The sequence below is a fragment of the Pagrus major genome, chromosome 13 (assembly GCF_040436345.1).
Source record: "Pagrus major chromosome 13, Pma_NU_1.0".
NCBI lineage: Eukaryota > Metazoa > Chordata > Actinopteri > Spariformes > Sparidae > Pagrus > Pagrus major.
The window spans coordinates 3,943,118-3,966,258 of NC_133227.1; the positions used below are offsets into that span (position 1 = coordinate 3,943,118).

Genomic DNA, 23,141 nt, shown 5'->3' on the forward strand with positions numbered 1-23,141 from the left:
TAAAATCTGTTAGTGGAAGAACTCAAGCTGTACTGTGAACAAAACAAACTCTGAAGCGCGATGTCAAAGTGGCTCGCTCTTTCAGGGCTCTCACCGTAGTTGACCATCTTGGTTGAACTCGCCGTCCGTGTGTCTTTGGTTTGCGTCCTGCAGAGACCTCGTGTTGGTCTGGGAGAACATCATGGGGTTGCTGTAGAAGGGCATGGTCAGACTCGTGTTCGTCTGCACAGGCACACTAACTGCTGACTGCCCGCTCCGCGCAATTCTCTGCTGGACCTACGATGAAACCAAGGAAGAACACAAAGCATTTAAAAACTAAAGAGGACACAAGTCAAGTTAAATCAACACTTTATATGCTGATACTTCCTTCCGACAATATTCAGTATTATCCTCTTAACATTAGAGGACAGCTTTCCAAACAGCTGTGTTCTGACAGTTTTCTGACAATTTAGTTGGGACTTGTACAACTCTGTACCTGTGACGAGGGCGAGCTGCTCTCTCTCAGCAGGGAGTGAGGGGATGAGCTGTGGGCCCCACAGGACGGCGGTTTGGGATGGCCTGAGAGTTGCCTGATCACCCCTGACTGGCTCTGCTGGGCTGGCCTGCCAGAGCCCTGCTGCTGCTGCTGCTGCTGCTGCTGCTGCTGCTGCTGCTGCTGCTGCTGCTGCTGCTGCTGCTGCTGCTGCTGCTGCTGGCCAAAGTCATTGTGGATAGGCTGCTGTAACAACATCTTATGCACACATAAACAGAAAATATTAATTTATCCTTCATTTACTACAAAAAATAATTTTCCCTGCATATTATAAAACAGTCAAATATAGCCGAAAATGTCCAAAAATGTTGCTCTGCACATATTGTACAAACATATAAACCTATAGAGACGTTTTACAACTTCTTGTACAAACACTATAACATACCCGTAGCGTAATGTACGTGTAATGGGGATGGGCATTTCAAGAAAAAATGCTATTCGACAGCCACTGGGAGCTATTTGTAGATTATTCAAAGACTGAAACCCTGGGCGAGGAGGTATCTCGTTATTTCAAGTTGCTGGTAAAAACAAGGGAAAACAAAGTAAAAAATATTTTTTGAGACAAAATCATAGTTGTATGAACTATTCAAATGTTACAAAATATTTAGTTATCTCCAGTTAGACAGTTACACTACAAGTAATCTGGCACAACCCTATGTAGTGGTTAGAGTACTTGTGGCTGAACTAGTTAATGCTGGCCTCTTGGTGGGGCCATTCCACCATCATTGTGAGTGGGTCGGCAACACAAGTTTACAATATGAAGGAAGAATGAGTAGGATTTTAAAAAAAGAAAACGATGTATAGACTCATATAAATATCATCCCCTGTCACGTATGACCCACTATAAGTGTGTGGCAGTGTCTGTATCTGTGGAGATCTGCAGAGATCTGTGGAGATCTGTGTTCGGGGCGTTTCTTGGTGTCAACCTTTGATCAGTGGTTGTGTGGCCCCGAGCCAATTAAAGACTCAAGGTGTGAGGGCTGCAGGTGGTCAGGAGGCGCGCACTTCTGGTGCTTGAGGCATGAAAGTCGGGCCAACTTTGAATGTTGTGTTTACAAATTGCAACAAATCCTACTTGTTCTGCCTTCAACAACTGATATGTAAATACCTAATAATTTATTTTGTCTAGATTAAAGTCTGCTTATTTAAAAAAAAAAAAAAAAATCAAGTGTTTCCTAATGTACAAAACAACACTTCTTGTCTTTTGTCTTCATAATTACTTCAGAGTTGTTTTTTCTTGTATCTCTGTGGGAGCGTTACCTGGAGATTAGCGAAGTGAAGCTTCTCCTTAATGTCGTGCAGCTCCTGCTGTTGCGTCTTAATGTCAGCTTGCAGAATGCGCGTCCTCTCCTCCAGCTGTTCCTTCAGCTGGTTCATTACACAGAGCTGAGGCTGTTGCAGCTCATACATGGACGACTGTGACTGCTGCTGCTGCTGTGTTTGCTGTTGCTGGAAAGACACGATCCAAAACATTATCTTTGTTTTCTTAAGGAGCTACTGGAAATGGAGTTTTGATAAGTTGAGTCATTTGATGGTTTATTTCAAGCAAATCAAGCACTTCGTCTGTGAAAGAGGTCAGGAAATGATTTCTTTCTGGGAATAATCTAAGCAATATGTGGAGAGCTACAACAAAAAACATATTTCAGATATAGTCTTGATACTTATTCTTTTTTTTTAACAGTCTTTCTCACTTGGTTTTATAACACAATCCTATAACTGGGCCTGGAGGTAGTGTAGGCACAAGCAACAGATGACATAAACACATACAGCAGCAACAGTCATAACAATAAGACATTGTACACAAACAGATGAGAGGAAGGCAACAGGCGGGAGAAGAAGTCTAAACACTAACCATTGCGGAGTGCTTGCTGCAGGTAGGAGAAAGGGGGAGGCTCATTTGGGGAACGAGGTCAAAGGAATTTTGTCTTTGTGCCAAATTCTACAGGGGAAAACGAAAAAGTTTTACAGTTTAGCACAATCTGTGATAGTGTGTCAACTCTAGAGATAAAACGTTCAGTGGGAAACGACTGCACCAAGACAGACAGACGCATGTAAACATTGTTTAAACTGACCTTTGAACTACTAGGTTGGAGTCTGGCAGATGTCTTCTCTGTCCCGATGGAAGCAGACTGCCATGATGGTGTGCAGGCCTCTGTGTAGGAGTTAGCTGCTGCAGAAGAGACAACAGGTCACCTCTAAACACAGTTTGGTAATGCCAGACTGAGGATATTTTCTGTTAGATCATAATCACTGTTTTTTTTGTTTAAAGACAGCTGCTAACTACAACAAAGGCAAGATATGTTTAAAGTCCTGATGTTTGACTCATTTTGTGAGTGGGATACAGTGTCTTATAAATTCTTTAATCTGTCAATCATTCGTCGTCGGTGCAAGAACAACTCCTTTGAGTAAAAGTGATACTTCTCCTTTAAAGATCTTTTTGGCTGCAAAATAAAGAAAATGTTCAAACCCTCCCACTATGGATCTTTTCATAGACACTGTTACAAGGGCATAACATGGCCTGCCGCCTCAGAAGAAGAAGGACTGCAGGCAAGACTCAGGGCTGAAAATAATTACTCAAACTCCTCAACAAAATAGAATTCACATACTTTCAGTTTTATATGCTCTATCTATGCTGCATGGAATACACATGGCTGGTACATTTTATTATATATGAATTACAAGGAAATCTATATTTTTTTTTGTTTGACCTTTTTTTAATCATCTTTCTATTTTGTTTTGCTTTTGGCAAATGCTCCTTAGCTCTTGTACAATTATCTGGACTTCTCTGCATCCATGTCAAAGAGTTCTTTGATGAATCATCAAAATATAATTATAATTATTATAAAAATACATTAAAATGTCTTTTTGTTCTAAACCTTCAAGTTGTTTTTTAAGCAGGAAGGTGCTTCATTCCTAAAAAAAGCAATCCACCGATTGAGCCTTACATCTCTAAAATACATAACAAAATATGTAACATACACATGGATAAAGGTATGAAAATTGATGCAGCAGAACGTGTTTTTTCCTTGTCAAAACCTACATTACCCACAATCCAACTTGACCACCAAAGATTTTAGTCAGAGATTCAGATGTGTTATGACAGTAGCAGCTAATGCAACCTCCAGCTTTTAGCCTCAGGCCTAGTAGCAGGCTACAGAGGTCTGATAAGATCACTTCTCTCTAACTCCACACCCCCAGATTATCTTCATTTTCAGACTTGTAATCTTCAGCTTCAACTGACACTGACTCAAGTGACATCGCTGATCACTCACCATGGAGATTCAGCTAGAAGCAACAAAAGTAGTGAGATTTTAGCTAGAGTAACTATAGCTTTTTTAGAGGTAAATTCAGAACAACTTATGAAATGCATTTCTTCTCTGGTTGTATAACAATACCGCTGATTCACGAGCCCTTGATTGCCACCTCATTCTGCCTCTGACTTAAACCCACAAGTTGTGATGCATTCAGTGGAGGTTTTTCATTGGAGCCGACGCAAATTAAAGAAGCAACAAAATTCATCCACTGACTATTTTTCTAAGAGTTTTACGAATATGTCTTTGAAAACAATGAAAGTGCATATATGTGTGTGGGTAAAGAGGAGACAGCAGCTATGTTTATGAACAGCAGCTGTAATGAATCAGCCCCTGTGTATTGTTCCTAAACAGATGCAGATGGAAGTTAAGTGTTTTAGTACATTAGACAGTGGGTGGAGGAGCAGCTGAAGTCAGAGAGACTGGAGGCTCAAACAAACAGGGCATGCCAAAGTAAGCCTTGGAAACATTTCATCATAGATGCCCACCCACATACATTAAGGTAGGTGTTTTATTGACTGCTGGTCTCCTCAGTTACAGAGGTTTTACCTCTGATCACAGAGTCTTCTCAGATCTTTCTCATGTTTATTTCTATTTGAATGACTTCTTTCCAAATTTAAAAAAAGGATGATCCACCAGCGCTATTACTTCTCAACCCAATTAAAGTTTGAACGCTGTTGCTACAGTGAATAATGACGGGAGTCAAGGAGTCATAATTTATCAACAACAAAGAAAATCCATTTTTTTAAATAACACAACAGCTACTGCATCCATACAGTTGCAGGATTTCTGTACGTGTTGAGTGAGTTAGCACTTTCGGGAGCAGAGGATGACTCACATGCAGAGTCCGACAGCGCTGTGTGGGAGGACTTCCGGGAGCTGTGGGAGGACACCGAACGTGCACCGCTGTTTCTGTCCCGTGGAGGGTCCAGTGTGGAGCAGATGTCCAAGTACAGCTCCTGAGCCTGGAACACAGAGTAATGTTCAGACTTGAAGATGACGGAAAGGCTGACCTTGTAAACGTCACACACTGAATGTAGAAGGGCATTGAACTCCTACCTTCACTGAAGAGGGAGCTATCTCTGGTGGAGACAGCTCTTCAAAGCCAAACGCTCGCCTCCTTTCAGCTCGCACTTCAGCATAACTGAAAAACAACACATAGAAAGAAAAAAACTAATCTTAATTTAAACTAATTAACATTTTTCGTGTACACTTTCTTCCCTTTGCTAGAGCACAAACAATAAGATACAACAATGAGGCTTACCTGACAACAGTGTGAGTGCAGACAATGAACTCCGGTTTGGAGTTCCACTGGTGGTAAGTGATGTAGTAGTGAGTCTGCAACCAAATCCACTGCTGACCTTTGGTCAGGAAGCGATAGTAGCAGGATTTACCCTTTCCAAACTGCATTACTGAGGAGAGAAAAAAGGACATCAGTGTCACAGGTCAGGGTTTTTTTTATACACTACTGCAGTGGAGTTATGCATGTAACTATGACCTATTTTACAAAGGCAGATTCTTGGATGTGAAGGCGTATGATAAGCAACAGACAGAAGATGACAGAGTGACTTACACTGCTTATGACACTGAGCTATAAGCTCCAAGTCATCCACATGATAGTAATCATAGCCAGAAGTCCCAAGAACCTCGAAGGGTAAGTAGCCGATGATCGGCGAAGCTCTGAAACAAAAAAGATTATAAACATGTAAGAAAGACAAACTCTTCACTGCTGATCGAAAGAAGAAGGAATCATCACAATCTTTACCTGTGATCTAAAAACAGGAACTTCCATTCAAGGCTGTGTCTGGATGTGAATTCATCACAAGGATCTTCCACATTACACAAATCCTAAACAACAAGAGTGAGAAAGTAATTACCACATACAACACATCTCGAAATGGTTTGAGAGGGCATGTTTTGCTGCTTTTAGCAATAGTGCCTGACACTTTTGTTATTACACACTATTTGTAACCTTGACCATTCCAGTATATTGTGGAGAAAAACTCAGGATGAATGTAACTAGTCTGTGAGAGAAACTGTGAAAAATAGTGTAGAGTGCAAAATCAGTATTTGCCCTGGATTTGTTGTATGTCTGAGTATGTGAAGAAAAAAAATATTCCATGCCATATGGTCCAAACTTTACTGTAACACTCATTCCATCTGGCAACTGAGTGTAATCAGTCTCTTTTACATTTTGGAATAAGCAGCAGGGGAGAGTTGAAACCTGTCCAATAGATTTTGCTCTCTGAGCTCAAGCACAGTTTAAGGCTGAATAAAAGGCACGGGTAAAAAAAAAAAATCATAATCAAAAGACCTGCCACCTGCCTCTAGAGAAAAAATACAAACATTTATAAACACTTTATTCTTTGGACTTCCCTTAGCTTCTTTGTAGAAAAAGTCCACACCCTAATGCTAACATTACATCCTGATGTGACCTAAATGTAATTCAATAACTTGCCAAGTGTCCAGATTTTAGTCGAAGAGCACCTTTGGGATCAGACGAACTCTAATGATGTAATCAGTTGGAAGGTACACAGTGTGCCACGTCTCCAGAGAGAGCTTTACACAATGGAATGCATTCATGTGTTGTCGGAATAATCGGAAAAATTAGTTCCCAATTTGGAAAATCTGTGTGAATGCCCCCTTAAGACAGAATGACAACTCGGAAAGTCAGTTAAGATTTTGACTTTAATTTAACCCTAACCCAAGTCTGGTAAAGTAATATTATAGTGGTTTAGGGAATCTATTTGGTGCAGCAACAAGTCAGGGACAAAATCACTTTGGCGTATAAATCATCAAACTTCAAACAGCAATCAAAATGTTTAAATGCTCTAAGCAATAACATATAACAGATCTTTGCAACTTAAAAGCTCATGAACACACTCGAAGCTAGAAGAGTATGTGAATGCAGGGTTAGTATGGACCAAAATGTATTATTCCTCAGAAAAAATCTCTCTCATGCCTTGAAAGTCATGACACGCAAAACAAACTGACAGACAAAGGCACATGTTGTAATGTCCTTACCTTTAAAAACTGTGGAGTGACTAATCGTACAGTAGCGATGAGGCAGACCTGCTCCTCCAGCGTCGACTGCAGGCTTCTTGGTAACGTCAACTCAAGCCCGTTACAAGAAGATGTAGGCACTGTGTGACAGAAGTCGAGGTACATGGAGTCAAGCAGTTGGTTTTGTTTTTCTATCTTAATTTCATCCCATTAAAGATAACTACTCTCTTTTATATATTTTATGTGTCTAAATTCAGTGGATTCACTACATGGTTCACTACATCTTTTAAGTCTTGTAAACATGGAAACAAGGATCCTTACCATTGTTATGAAACTTGAAATCTCCAACAAACTTGACATACTCGTATATAGGCGGCTCCTTTGGATCGATGTTACCTCTGGCTAGATGACAGCAAAATTCAATATGTGCCTCACCTGAAAAATAGAAGATTATATTTTCAAGTTTAACTGCCTATTCATGATACAGTATATGTAACTGTACAGTAAATTGTCACAATGCTTAATGAGCTGCTTCTTATTTTATATGACACTGATAACACAGCAATGCGTCCCCTGATATTAAATACACTTAAAATATTTAGTTAAATCAAGAACCAATTTGAATCTCAGTTGTTCTTTTGAAAAAATGAATTCCTGCTAACTTTAACAAAGTAGCACAACACAATATGAAATGGGAGAAAACAGGTATTGATAATCTAATTATAAGATTTGTTGAAGGGATCCATCATAGTCATGTGTTTATTTTTATTTTGCCTTTATTAAATGAATTAATAAATATTTTAATATTCAATTATTTAATATTTTTTTAAAGAAAAAAACAACAACAACACAGTAATGACGGATCTGCAGTGCGTAAAGGAAGATCTTTGTTGTAATTTTGTTGCTTCAATAGATTCCACAATAGATAATGTTTGCTATTAAGCATTCAAATAGCTGGAGGAGAAAGAAAGGGTTCACACCAACAGTGGGTTATGGCACCATGCTTATGCAACATTGCAATACACTCATTAATACATTTCTTACATCCATTGGGAGAGTCAAAGTAGCAGATTCATGGTTTGACAGCATAACAAATGAACCCTCCGATGTGAACTCTATGAAGGAAAAACTTACTGATGAAACTCTTTGACCTCAACAAAAAGTGTGCATAATGAGCTGGCAGTTACACAGAAGCTCAACTTTAGGTGCACAGGCCAAGGTAGTCATGAATTCAAGAAGCTTTTTATGTGAGTTCAGCCAATGGCTAAAAGAAGGGCTGGGAAATTTAAAAATCCACATCTTATGTAACATGATTCAGCATAATTTTCATCATAAGGCAGGCATTTTGCTTAAAGACAGACTTTCAGATGACAGACAGACACACAAAAGATGTGGATGTCTCTTTTGAAATGTGCCCCAGGACGTGACGATCACTCCAGACATGGCTCTGTGACAGTTTGCTATTTAGGCTAAGGACCGAGCGAGACACTCAGCATCTCTCTTCCTCGGAAAAGCCCAATAGTAACACAGGATTAAGGTCAGTGTCTTGAGCCCCAGATACTACATTGCTTTGGATTACTGTGCTAACAGAACAGTGATTTAAAGTCTTAACTATGATACTAAGCTAGCTCCTATTATTAGCTAAAAGGCTAATCATAGATACACACTAATCAGCAATCCAATAAACTTTAGATCCCGATTCAGCAACCTGCTCTAAATATAAAGAGTTTCAAGTTACGTTCTCAGTATCAGTGCGATCTCTGGAGATGTTCTGTAACCCAGACTCACTTGGAAAAGAGTTCTGCAAGACCACTGATATCAGGAGTTAAGTGTTGTTTTTGTATTTCATTACATTATATTACACAGAATATTGAGTATGACAACACTGACTCATATATATACTGTTTTTCTCCTACATGCTGAACTTTTGACCTCCTGATATAATAGACACAGACAGAAACAGACAGGGGTCAGACGTGTGTAGAGAGGCTGCCCGGTAGGATACTCACTGTCAAGGAAGTCAGCAGCAATGGGGTCAGTCATCAGCATGTGGGATGATAGCAGCTTATACACCTCCCCGTGTTCCCGCTCCGGGAGGAAATTCAAGATATTTTGGTCCACCATATCTGACTGGTGCAAAAGATTAGAAGGTATGATGGTAAGTATTTTGGCCAGTACTTCATAAAAAAAATGTAACAGTAGCAAGAGAATAACAGGTGACATAACCATGACCTTGTCAATGAAATTGATCTTAATTACTTAACTACTTCTGTTTTAATTAGTGCTTTTCAACCAGTGTAGTGAGGTCCTAAAGGATTCCAGTCAAAAACACCCAGTTCTGCCTATGCAGTTTTAATGGATTAAACTATTTCTTGAGCTCATGTTTGCCATGGGTCCTAATTTATAGATTTATAGTATTACACCCTATCAGGTGGTAGGGGCACTATCTGAGTCATTTTGAAGGAGACAGACAAAGATGCACATCAAAAAATCTGCAAGTTTGAATGAATGTGGGTTTATTTCAGTTATTACCTCCATCACTGAGGTTATGTTTTCAACTGTGACTGTCTGTTTGTTGGTTGGTTTATCAGCAAGATTACACAAAAACTACTGAACAGATTGCCACAAAATTTGGATGGGTCTCAACCCAGAAAAGACACAATTAACTTTTTGTGCGGATCAGGATAAAGGGAAGGATCCTGGATTGTTTTTCTCTTTTCTTTAAAAATGGAATAAGGCATGAACCTTGATGAAAAAGTCTGGTGTATTTAGTTGGCTGGTAAGTACATTTTAACGTGGCTAAAGGGGACTGATTGGCCTTGCCGGAAGTGTGCGCTCTACTGAGTGCTATCTAGTTTTATATTGGTGTCATAATAACCCTGATCGTTTCACCATATAAATATAACACAAATAATGTTTTCTTGAATTGACTGACAACTAAATGAAAACAGAATCAAATGATAGTACATAAGCTTTAAAGTACAAGTCCAGATTGTATTTGGGATAAAAGCTGCAGTTTGGATCAAAGAAAAGTATATATTATATATTTTTTGAAGGATGAGGGCTGAAGTAGTTTCAGATACACTCAGAGCCAAGCTTTGAACTAGGACACACAGTGACTGATTTAATGCATTTTCAATCATTACCATGTAAGTAGTTATAAACCGTCAACTGAAATCTCTATATGGTACTCAAGATATGTTATGTAGATGCACAAATAACATAAAATAAAAATCTAATATGTCCTGGATCAAATCAGGTTCACTATGGTACAGGTACAAGTACAGATAACAATTTGTCGGTGCAACTGAAATACTGGCCTGTAGATATCTGTAAAAATGTATTAAATCTTTTTCAATGATGTGGGCAGAGAGATATGTTTGGATTTTTGGATGAGAATGTGCCTGAAGCTGAGAAATAAACACAAATGACAACAACAAAACAATGCAAGAGAATAAAATCAACTCATTTAAGCTTTCTCACTTACCGGTAAATGGCCAATAAGTGAAGACACGCTGTCAGATACGTATATGATGTTGCCATCCGTAGTTAATGCAACCAAGAAACCATCTAGGGCCTGAGAGAAGACAAGGAGGTTACTGTGTGTTGAACAGCACAGGGTGAACGAAAAGTTGCACTCTGACATTGTCACATATCTTCATCTGTGCTAGTTAAATGCATTGCAAAATGATACTGACATGTTTTTGATTCCCTGTTATTTACTTTTTATTGGTTCCCTATTTGCCTTAAAGTGCCTCACAGTTCTTACACTTCCAATAACAGTGAAAATATAATTGGATTCTCATGATGTCATCCGGCCTAATTTACCATTTGCATTTTAGGGAGATGTTTCCTTTATCTTTATTATCAATATCAGTCAATGTGAGAGCTACAAACACATCCTCCTGAGCTTTACCTCCAGCATTAGCTGAGTGAACTCCTCATTACTGAGGAACGATGGCTTCCAATCCTGCCGCACATCGCATGTTTCATTCTGTGCGGTGATGTCTGAAAAAGACAAGGACAAGGATTAAGTTTGTTACGTGACAGAGACTCAAGAAGTGTATCACTTATTAACTTTTTCAAACTGGGAATACATGTGTCACATTTTCCTACCTTTCTGTTTCTGCAAGAAGTCTATAGTTCTCTGCAATATAGTGGACTTGTCCATCTTGCGCGGATGGCCCTGACCCTGCAGCATGGTGCATAGCTCCTTGATGAGCACATTGAATTGGTCTCTTCTTTTCTTCTCTGATTTGTTACGAGATGCCCTGCAGCGGTCGACACAAGAGAACAATTATAAACCAGTGGAATTACAGGTAAAAGCTCAGCCAAGTTCATTTATCCTGTTCAGACTGCATCAAGGACACAGTTAGCTGCAGACAGACTGAGGAATGGGAGCAGTTCAACAGATAATTGACAGGGAAGGACAAAGAAATGAGAAAGAGGTGAAACGTTCCTGAAAACTAGCAGAGCAGAGATTTTTCTGAGTAAAATAACTGTTAAGAAGTTTTATATACATAAAGACAGAGCGAGAAACACCTCCAAACCAAGACTGCGAATGAATTCTAATGTCACTCTTAGTCTGTTAGATGTGTAGATAAGCAGCTCTTTGCAATCGCAGCTGTGTGGCTGTCAGCTCTGCCCCCTGTGCCCAAAAAGTGATTAATGTAACTCTGATAGGAGAAATAATTAAATTCGTGAATTGATTGGGCTCTTTTAATATCGACTAATCTGGAATCATTGAAATATTTTAGAACACTTACATCAAGGTTTGTGTAATTAGAAATTTGTTTCATCCTAATTAATGGGTGGAATATTAAAGTATATAAGACAGCTGAAAGGAAGCAGGAGAAAGAAGTGACAAAAAGTAATGATCACTTGTGCATTTTTACCTAAATTACATATATTTTTTAATTCAAAGTTGTGCTCAGGTGGCCTTTAATTCCCATGCATTTCACTCTTATGCATAATGTGACATCATACCTTCAGGTTTCTGTTTAAATTATTAACTAAAATGCAAGTTTTCCATTCCAATTACTGAAGGAGCACAAAGAGACAAACGGATCTAGTAAAGTTGTGACCTCTGTGCTCCAGATAGCACATGTAAATACACTGTAATGGGCTGTATATACATTCAGACAAAAGTCCAAACAGACAGACATACAAACACAAACATACACATGAGACTCAGTACCTTTTTGCCCTGTCTTTTTCATCTTCGTCCATCAAATCTTCCACACAGCTGTTGGTGCTGGAAAACAGAGGGATACAAGGTAAATTACGTTTAACAGAGACGAACTGTGATCCCACTGTGATCCCTAATGCTGTGAGTCTGTTCCAATAACCCAGTAACCTAGTTGAGGTGCCTTATTTTTCTCCCATATCTAACAGTGACATATAAACATCCTATTATATATATATTTTTGTTTATGCTTCACACACAGTTTGATAATAACAAAAAATATGGCAGCTAGTTGAACACCATCTGCTCTGTCGAAGAGCGGTGGGAGGGCTCAGCCAGAGGAGATCTTTACTGTCTGAGGGCCAGAACAGCACATGTGGACTTTTGTGTGCTATAACAGGTTCATTAAGGGTTTTGTCCTTAACCGTGTCGAAGGTCTAAGGAAAGAGGGTGCTGTATGCTGTCCAGATTGTAAAGCCCCTTGAGGCAAATTTGTGATTTATTTTTATTATTGTGTTACTGGATAAACTGTACTGTTGTTTATCATTGATCTGTAATTTCTCCAGTTGTCATGTCTTCGTAAAGCACTTTGTAACTTGTTTTTGAAAAGTGCTATATAAATAAAGTTATTATTATTATGACAACAAGCTTTTAAATGTCTACAGTGATGTGGGCCATCAGTGTGGTCAGGGCATAAAACAGACTAGAAATGCTACGCTCACACATGAATTGTGTTGTATAAAGCTTTGATATGTGGAAGAGGGAATTAAGTGGTATGAGATAGAAATAAAAGTGGTTCCTGTATAACAAGTAACAGTACAGTATATTATTTGTTAATTCTGTTTATGAATTAAATAAAAAGGCATTATTCCTTGTTAAATATTAAAGATACTGGGCCTGTGCGTAGTATGGTTCTGTCTACTACTGAACCCCTGTGGCTTCATAGGGACTTCATAGGGAGGCTATTTCCTTTTGAAACAGATAAGTAACAGTATTTACTCCTGTTTACGCTCTATGCTGGTAAAAAATGATCAGGACTAGAAAGCTATGCAATGTTCTTCACCTGTTGTTAAATAAGTTTTCATGATGTGTTTTTACACTTATTTATATGCTTATTTATCATTGTCCCCTGTGCCTTGTAGTATTACACTGTATACTAAGAATTAAGGACTATGGAAATGTTTGCTGAATGCCAAGTCCGCTCAACCCATTATAGAAATCACTTTCAACCATACATTTTTTCTTTTCTCATCTTATTCCTTAATTAGTCAACCCACACAATTTCATCCACTTCCAACAGTAACTTTGCCAAAGTCTGACTGAAAAACTTTTCAGAGTCTCCGACTAGAACTCAGCTCCCTTTTTCATACCACTGTTTATTTTACAGGATTAATAATAAAAGCTGTGTGACACAGTGAACTATTGTTCAGCAGCTATGAAAATAATATTATGTGTGGACGTATTTAGACAGAGCTCTGATGGTGCTCAAAATATGCCAGCCATTGAAATATTAAAAAGTGAAGAGGAGGAGAGGAAGACAAATAGCTGAGCTCTTTTAATGAGAAAATGACAAAGGCTGTATTGGTTTTTAGCTTTTTCTGACATTATCAGGTAGCCAAAATAGCTCAGTTGCATGATTCAGGATGATAGATGTCTGATTTGATTTAAGAGGAAGAGATGTTTTTAATGACTGAATCATGTTTTTTTATACATGTAAGCTTAAAAACCAGCCGAATCTAATTCCTGAAACAAAGTTTTGACCAATAACTGTCTATTTCCCCATTAGAGCTTACAATCTTTAAAAGACAATGTTTCAAATTTGCCTCCCAAAGCCAAATTGGTCCTCGCCCCATGCCATGTCATATTTGGACATAAAACAGAGTAAAAGGGGCCTCAAATGCATTTACATGCAGACAGCATATCAGGAAAACCATTAGCATATTTTAGAATGTGTACAATAGATATAAAATTAGATTTAAAATATGAACTATGAATCACAAATACAAAAAGATCACCAAGTAAAACTGAGATGTTTTGATACTCACTCCCATTCCCTGCGGGAGGATGGACAGGGGCCACCGAAGTCAGAAAGGTTGTCCATACTCACTCCCTTTCCCAACCAGGCCCTCTCTGAAGTCTTATAAGTCCCATCCGCGCTGACCTCGTCTGAACACTCTTTTGGAAAAACCTACCGCGGACCAGCAGCCCGCCGCCTCCTCGACTCCACCAAAGAAACGCCAAAACCTGTGAAAACAGACAAAACTGATGGCAACGTCCTGAAAGTGGGCATTTCTTTTGGACCTGAAAATACAGGAAGATCCTTCATTCATCTGTATAAAACATCTCCCTTTTTTCTTTTTACTAAAAGGATATGATGTGTTTTGCTGGATAACCATTAATAATACAATGTAATGTGCAATTACAGTCTTCCTTTAGTACCTTGGTACAGTGCTTCATCACTAAGGAAGTGTTTTTGCACAGGAGGAGCTCCCCTGACCTAGAAAAATGTCTGAGGCAGAAACCTCTTTTGATAACCCAGCATAAAAAAAGAGCGTAGAGCAGCCACCTCCTTCACATCCTCTGTGTAAGGCAAGCTTAGACAACATGGAGCAGACACCTCGATTATAAACCAAACTCAAGGCTTACATACAGCTGTATTTAATTTAACACATTGATGAATTGCACTTCAAAAAGGACAAGGTTTTCTTTATGTGGTTAATATAATGATCATCATCTCAGTCTGAAATAGTAACAATAACAAAGAGAAATAATTATTTTCCAGTAGGAAAACTACACACACGACTTTCCTTTAACCTTGATTAGTTTGTGGTTTTGTAGTCTGGAAATATTTGACATTATACATCAATTACAAGTTATTGCAGGGTAACGTGAATTCAGGCAGTCGTCATTGTTTTTGTTTTTGCGGGTTTGTCCTTATTCCACATGTACACAGAGTGATACACACAAGAAGCCACAGGGGAAACTACCAGTTATTGCATTTTCCATCATTTTCAATTAAGCTGGGAGTCATTGTCAGAAGGGGGACACTTTCATGGAAATTTAAGAGTGGTGTGGTGCAACTCAGATTAATAAACTACACCCCCCCCCCCCCCCCCCCCAAAAAAAAAACAAAAAACAAAAAACAAAACTTGAATGTCATCCTGCACTTATTCTTATGTCCTTTTATTAACTCGTCTTTCTATGTTCTTACAGCATGTTCAAACATACAACTAACTGTATATAGCTGGTCTTTAAGCACCACTTCAGTTAATCACTGGCCAAAATGGCCTGAGCCACAAACCACTTGTTCACTGTGTGACTTATCGAAATGTAAATATGTGAATGTGATTGATTGGCAACCTGTCCTCCCCGTCCAACTTCAGCTGGGATTGGCTCCATCCCCCCACGCATTTCTCAAGGATAAGCGACTATAGCTGATGGATGTATGGATGACTAAACAGCCATGTCTTGCTGAAAAACATTCCTACCCTTGTTGTATTTCCCCCCATGTTACTGCTGATAATGTCTAAGGATCAATCTCAGTCAATACATATTTACTAAATTAGCAAATGCATTTTTGTCATTAGATCGTCTTAGTAGTTAAAACATATGTTTAATATCACACTTTACCTCAGACTTCATCTTTATCAGCGCTGAAATCCATGCTCTCATAGCAGCTAATATAATCTAATTTAAAATCCTTCTGTGCTGTGAAGAATGCCTCTCACAGATTGTATCTACATCTGTTGATATGCTAAAAGAGAACACTGTTAAGCACAATCATGTTGCTTTCCCTCTGATCTAAATCAAGTCATATCTAAAAGCTTCTCCATGCACTCCTACCATTGATTCAACAGATAGTTGCATCACTGTTTTTCTGATTCGCTCCCCTTTTCTGTGTTTTATCACAAACTCTCCACGCTTGATCTAAGTGCTTCACAGTAAGAGTCCTGTCAGAATCCAAAAATCAACTAACATATTTTGCTTCATTGTTCTGTAACTCAAGCTCATATATTGAGTCACATTTTCTCAGCCACACATTAAAATAAAGAGGGAGACTCTGACTGTGAAGCAGTATGTGTTGATTTTTGCCATTAACCACTGGCAGATAATGCATTGCTCAACTGTGCCTTCAATAAATTATGCTCACATACATCTTACTTGCAATTAGGGATGTTAGTGATCAATGATAAATCACTTAATCAAAGTTAAGAGTTTAACGGATGAAATCTGTATTAACCGACAATCAAAGATGGGCACAAATACATCAAAAAGTACAAATTACTAACACTTACTTATCAAATATATAAAATAAAATATAAAATACTGGTAAGAGTAAAATGTATGTAATTATAATACAAGCAATTGTGTCATTAAAAAAAAACAAAAAGGCATTCTATAAAAACTGACAATATCACATTTTAGCCATTTAATAGCCTCAAAATGGATTGGATTTTGTTGAAACATTTGTTTGTTGAGTCATTATTTGTGTTATTTAGTATTATTTGGGTAACTTGGTGTTTACTTTGTCTGTACTTTTAACTCCTAATGTAGCCCACTCTGTAACATACATCATGTCAGTGGTTTGAACAGCTTTCTAATGGAAAAACATCCAACATACAAATTATTAATGATTAACTTATAATCGATTGTTCAGGCAGCCGACTATCAATTTTAAAATTGCTGAAAACACATTGACCATTTAGCATTTAGATCCAATGCAGGAAGTAGTATGGATGGACAGTGCTTGACTTAAAAACAGGAGGCCCACTTTCACATCCCGTCTACTACTTCAAGTCAGCAATTCTGAACCATGATCACAGTCTGTACTTTGTTTTAAACAAGCTTTTTAACCTAACCATACCTTAACTTCCGTGTAGTCGCCATGTTCCCAAACTTTCCCTCATCTTAACTTCAGAAAAATAAAAGCTGACAGTTTAGTTTATGGTTGGGAGATCAATGTAAATATGTCAAATGTTAACATTAAGACTGAGCAATCCATGTCCTCCACGATCACACACATCCTCGATGATGAGCATGCTGAAGCCCAACCTTCAAGCTTAACTATTTAGAGGGTAGGAATGACTTTTCCAAGACACCTTTCCATGAGAGGCTTAATTAATGTAAACAAACTGATGTCTACTCCTTTCCTCCCTTGTCCACACCAACACAAACACATGACAGAATAAGGCAGGGAAGCAGCAGGGAGAACATTTGAATCAGAGCACAGGACGCTGAACTACCCATGACTTCAATCCTAAATTGTTACTGGAATTTACTGTTTGAAAAATTGATCCCGGCTCTCTCTGCTATGGTTGAGGGAAACACTAATGCTTAATCGGAAACATAACTTCTGCATTTACTGCAGAGCTGTCCACACTTACTGCCAAACTACCGTTTAGACAGATTACAGTGTAACAACGTGAGACTCTAACCTCCCAACTCCCACAAAATAATTTCCTGAGATGTCGACACAGTAACAAAATGGGAAACTTTTGTCTCTGGTGCTGTTGATTAAATGAGAAGTAACATAAATTATTAAATACTGATAATTTAATTCAACCTACTGGGAATTTTTTTTTTTTTCCCTCAAAAAAATGGACTAATTGGTGCATCAACTGTGGCTTTCTGCAGCTTTAACTCATATATGTTCACTCTGCAATGCTGTGTAAAATGACACCTCACATATCAGGCTGCATTCTTTGAATGTAACGAGGTTAAACCACACCTTGCAAGGTTAAGAGCTAAAAAACAGCCGAGTCTAGTTACACTACGTCCTTGGGTATTTAAAGCCTTTACTGGCAACCTGAACTCGTGAATGTCAAGTTGGTGTACTGAAGTTCAAGTTCATGACCAAATTGTATGTAAACAGGTTGTAGAAGGAATGGACACTCCTGCTCTTTCAAGGAGGAACTCAGTGTGAGAATAACACTGTTTTTCTTGGAAGAGTGTAGGTTTCATTTGAAAGTTTAATGGAGGAAAACACCTGCTCCTACACCTGAACCTCACACCTCACCCTATAGCTTGTTATACGATATAATGTTGTCAGCTGGTATATCTGTTTGCTTCTTGAGGCAAAATGCATTAGCATATTGTTTTTTTTTATAAAAGCAGATTTTAAAACTTACTAACAGTCTTTTCAATGGCATTACTGAAAACCGGATTGCTTTGATGAGAAAAAGTGAGCCTCCAGCGTACGAAAGGACATCTAAAAAATAACATGTTCCCTTCAGACATGGTGCCAATAGTAGTTAATCTTTGAAGGTATGCACATTCACATTGTTTTGTTTTGAAGTGCTTAACCAAAGTCATACATTCAGCCTGCTGAATACTCAAAGGTATAAAGGTAGCACACACACAAACACATGTCCAGGAAGTTGACTAATCTCAATTTCACCAATCTATTGTGGTCATGTCAACCATTGACATGACATGGCTGTTGACATGGACAGAATAAATTGCCGAAATTAGTCAACTTTGTCCTGAAGATTTGTCTGTGTGCTACCTCTATACCTTTGGCTATTCAGCAGCTGGAACCTGGAGCCAGGCACTGAGCATGGTAGCTGTTTGTCAGATATTGCAATATGAGTAACAATTTGAGTGGATATTGTAACTTGATGATGATATGATTTTTGATGGGTTCTGTACCAAACTAGCATGTTCCCTCACATCAGAAGAGTATGATTTGCTGGCACTTCTGTAGCACCACATTGCTTCATTTATAATGGTATGTTGTGACACATTTTGACGAATATTGCGATCAACTGTTCAGCCCTACTGGAAATCCAAATTAAAACTATCTGAGTCACTACAACATCAAAGGCCATGTTATCTGGCAGATCCTCATTCAAGGATTATCAACACCTGTGTGTGGCTCTCAGTTAATGAAGGATTACAGCTCTCATACAAACAGGTTTTATTTGATACCATCAGTAACTTATAGGTTACGATAACAGTCGCTCGTAAATGACCTGAGCACACATGACAGATGTCGACAGCAGATACTTCCCTCGCTGTTGAAGACAAAATACCAGTTTGGCCTCAGTGACTGAGGTGTGGCGCGTTTCTAAGCTTCAGCATCCAAGGATTGCAGCTGCAATGATTTTCCAGCAAATGTGATTTATTACAGATGTAAGTAAGACTTTTTCACATAATGATAGCGTGCAAATACTGTCAATGTGCATTTCATTTGATGTCCATACTGGGCATTATGTTAACATCTGACTCACTGTATCGTCACACAGACAGCTTCAGACATTATCTCCCGCCTAATAATCTTTCAGTCGTTTCAGAATCATAAAGTAGATAAAAGCAAATCACGGACTTTTTAACCCATAGGTCTAATGCTTTGAAATATTTTAGGATAGAGGGTATTTACTGGGTAAGTCACAGAGCAGTGCGGTTCATCTTTGATCTACTGAATGCCCAAATACGAAAGAAAACATTGATTTGTATCATTCAGGACAGAAACTATGTAATTATCATGACCATTTTTTCTCTGTTTAAAATTAAGACTTACTTTAAGAATTATTTTATATCTACACAGAGCTGGTTTATAAATAATTACCTGGATATATTTATTAGGGCGACAATAAATAAATCTAACTAGCAAACTAACTATTTTTCAAGACCATACATAATGTCGCATCTTAGGCCATTATGGCAATGTTGCAAATCAAGGAGCAGGACTACTTTCTGGCAATACTGGATTTCTGCATCGATGTGCTGAAGCAACAAGATTTGTCTGGTGTTTAATCTGCTGGAAATAAACAAGCCAGTCCATAAACAGCTTCTTAATTCATTTTCCAGATCTTTATCACAATTACAGTAGAGCCTGACCCATATATTGGTACTGCCGATATCATTAGGCGATATTGGCCAATCACAGATATAGCAGTATCTGCGTTTATGTTGTCCGATATGCACCTTAATGACATTTTTTTTTTTTTTACATCATATTGCAGAAAAGGACGCTTGAGGTAATTTACAATCATTAAATTCCCAGTGAAGTTTACTGTGCACTGATGTCATGTTGACCGGTAAAGCTTATTGTTAACCTGTAAAATATCCTGCCTTTATTACATGTCTTTGTCAGGAAAACTTATGTATATCGGCTATCTGAATTTTTTTACTCCCTAATCTCAGTATCATCCCCAAAACTCGAGTATTGGTCCGGCTTTAATCACAATAAATCCATACCGATCTCACCCACTATTTGTTTTTGTATCATCAAAGCAGAAATGGTCAGCACAGGTGACTTATACCACTGATTTATCATTAATAAACAAGTTTACACCCGGTCAACATCACCAGGTTGGCTTGACATTTCAAAACAGACAGCTTAAATGTGAGCTACAAGCCACTACAAAAATGCACAAAACAACTTAAGAGCACAAGCAAAACTCAATAACAAAACTCTCTAGTGCTTTAAAAAAAGGCACACTTTAAACTGTGTGGATTGTAAATAAAGGCTTCATCAAAGATTAACAAAGCAATATTGAACTGTAATGACACACACGTTTGAAAAACATACATACTGTAATAAAAAAACAATCACGTTCTCGGCTGAACGTGAGCAAAGATCTAGACCATAAAGTCCCAACTGACAACTCACAATAAAATAAATGTTTATCATCACCATAACACTTTATTGTTGCTGGCTGTATTTTTACTGTCGCTCCATGACGAATCAAAAAGCAAAAATACAGTCATTAGGTTTAACTTATATCGTTTGCTTTAGGGATGCACCGATTGTGAAATTCTGGGCCGATGCCGATGCCGATGTTTAAAATAACAACATGGCCGATGGCCGATGCCGATGTTTTTTCTTTTTGTTATTTATTTCGTTTTTGGTGCCACAGAAACATTACTGAACTATTTTAAATGTCTTTCAGCTCTTCATCATACTATTAATTAGCACAAATTAAATGAGACAAATTTATGAAACAAAAACAACCTTTAATATCAATTTTTAGTTGACATTAACCTTACGGTAATTAACATGACAAGTTCTTTTCTGAAAAATAGCCCTCTTGTGGGCATAGTTATGTTCCCCCCCCAAAAAAAGGAAAATAGAAAGGTTCCTCCCGAGCACAGCGTTCATGCGACATTTAAATCAACATAAACATCGGCCACTGCCATCGGTGAATGTAATCTTTTTTTGCCGATGGCCGATGGCAGTTAACTAGCCGAACATCGGCCGATGCCGATGGTCGGCCGATGCATCGGTGCATCCCTAGTTTGCTTATTTGAAAGTGCAACCAAAAATCTATACCCTGGAATACCACAATAAATCCCCAAATTAAGTGCTGCTGATCATTATCAAGAGATGACTTTTTCACAAGGTTTTTCATGCGCATGCTAACGATTTGCCTTAAAAACATTCCAGCCAGAGAGCTCAAAGTGTTGTTGCTGCCCCTGTGCTGATAGATGAATTTAAGCTACTTGCTAATCCATCTAGAGTCTGGGGGGGGGGGAGTGACTGCTACTGTCTGCTGGTGTAAAAGTTTACATTGCCTGACCACCTCAATCTGCATCTGGCTTTGAGCCGGCAGCTCAAGCTGTCAGGTAAACATTAACTGGGCCTGGACAAGCTTAGTTTGAGTCAATCTGGAAAGGTTTGTTTTAACATGTATCTAGGTCTGGTTGCTTTAGTTCAGTCTGCATGTAATCTGAAATCATTTTAATTAGACTAAACTCATTTGCTCCAATTCCCCATATGATTAAATGTTATTCTATAAAACGGATAACATCCAACATCTATGTGATCACAAATGTATCTGCTGGTTATAACAACAGTTTTCTATTGTGATTTCTGTATATGTAAAGCTCCCCTTAAGGACAAAGAAAACAGGATGCACTTCTATAAGATACACACCTACAAATGGAAAAAAAAAAAAAAAGAGGAAGTACAACAACTGCACTCAATGACCCTTTAACTTCCCAGTATGTATGCATGTATGTATATGGTAAATAAGTCATTCTGCCACACTTCATCTATGGCCCATCGCTGTAAATATCTCTCTCCATAAAGTAAACCACATCAACTGCAAATGAGAAGCCCAAAATGCCTTGTGAATGAGAAAACAATGGGTTAGTCAGAGAAATGTGAACTCCAGCAGACTTAAAGCTGCCAGGTTGGGTAACATCAGCCTGACCCAAGCCCGTGGAGAAATTATTTAATGATTTCTTTTCCGGTGACATTTAACATTTTAGCCATCTTAAGACGACACAATGACGAAAATCCCTTCAGTGTTATGCCATGAATGTCATCAGCGGTGGTAAAACGGAGGAGGGGGGGGGGCGGGAGGGAAATAGGTTATTTCAACCTTGTAACCAGGGCACTTGATGACTGAGAGCTGAAAACATGCGAGCAGCGTTCAAGAGCGCTGCGTGCGTGTAACGTTGCTAAGACAGAGTCCTGTATTTGACAGGATATATACCATCAGCCTACACAGCCTGGGTCTCGTAGAAAATGATGAGCTTAGCGTTGCATCGCGCGGTGGACCACCTTCTACTTTGATATGAAAAGAGGCCACTGGTGAACTTTGATGTTATAAACAGTGAGCGGGTGGCAGCGACGTGACAACATTGTGCGCTCGTCTGTCAAGAGTGACGCAAAAACTGAAAGCTTTAATTAAACCACACGTACCTTGACAACGGGTCCCCAGCAGAAATAAAGATCCACGCTCAACTTTAACCAATGCAGACATTTTCTTTAAACTACAGCATAGCAGCTGAGCGCAACTACCAGCCTCTGACTGACCGGGAGCGAGCGCTGAAAGCGTTACATTGCATAACAACGCCTAAGTTAATAACGCGCTGTTATTAATCGCCGGTGAGCCGTCTGTGGCTTTGGCAGTCCTAATTTATCAGCGACACACGACCAAACACCTCCATTCGTGGTAGTGTTCGCCAGTTGCGGGCTTGTGTCCCTCTATTTTCCAGGCACTGTACTCCACATCCTCCGCTGGCAGTGGCTTGTAAACAGGACCGAGCGGCTGAGAGCAGAGAAAGTAGGTCAGCTGGTAGCTCAATACTCGGCTAACGACGGCAGCAGCATAAGCAGTCGGCTGTGCAAGGCAACCGAAAGAAACCTGTGGTGACCGGG

General features: G+C 38.8%; 1 protein-coding gene across 1 annotated transcript in view; it reads right to left on the reverse strand.

The window, feature by feature from the left end:
* The window catches only part of npas2 (neuronal PAS domain protein 2), a 29,597-nt gene extending 6,797 nt beyond the window's left edge, over positions 1–22,800 (reverse strand). The window contains exons 1-19 of the mRNA XM_073478988.1: positions 22,683–22,800; positions 14,077–14,275; positions 12,044–12,100; positions 10,963–11,117; positions 10,763–10,854; positions 10,334–10,423; positions 8,856–8,976; positions 7,168–7,281; positions 6,868–6,986; positions 5,609–5,691; positions 5,417–5,523; positions 5,108–5,255; positions 4,903–4,987; positions 4,682–4,808; positions 2,605–2,702; positions 2,385–2,471; positions 1,793–1,981; positions 476–730; positions 95–276 (exon numbers count right to left, since the gene is read on the reverse strand). Of these exons, the coding sequence (XP_073335089.1) occupies positions 95–276; positions 476–730; positions 1,793–1,981; positions 2,385–2,471; positions 2,605–2,702; positions 4,682–4,808; positions 4,903–4,987; positions 5,108–5,255; positions 5,417–5,523; positions 5,609–5,691; positions 6,868–6,986; positions 7,168–7,281; positions 8,856–8,976; positions 10,334–10,423; positions 10,763–10,854; positions 10,963–11,117; positions 12,044–12,100; positions 14,077–14,132 (2,165 nt within the window). The 5' untranslated portion in view covers positions 14,133–14,275; positions 22,683–22,800. The remainder of the gene's footprint in view (positions 1–94; positions 277–475; positions 731–1,792; positions 1,982–2,384; positions 2,472–2,604; positions 2,703–4,681; positions 4,809–4,902; positions 4,988–5,107; positions 5,256–5,416; positions 5,524–5,608; positions 5,692–6,867; positions 6,987–7,167; positions 7,282–8,855; positions 8,977–10,333; positions 10,424–10,762; positions 10,855–10,962; positions 11,118–12,043; positions 12,101–14,076; positions 14,276–22,682) is intronic.
* Between the last annotated feature and the right edge of the window lie 341 nt (positions 22,801–23,141).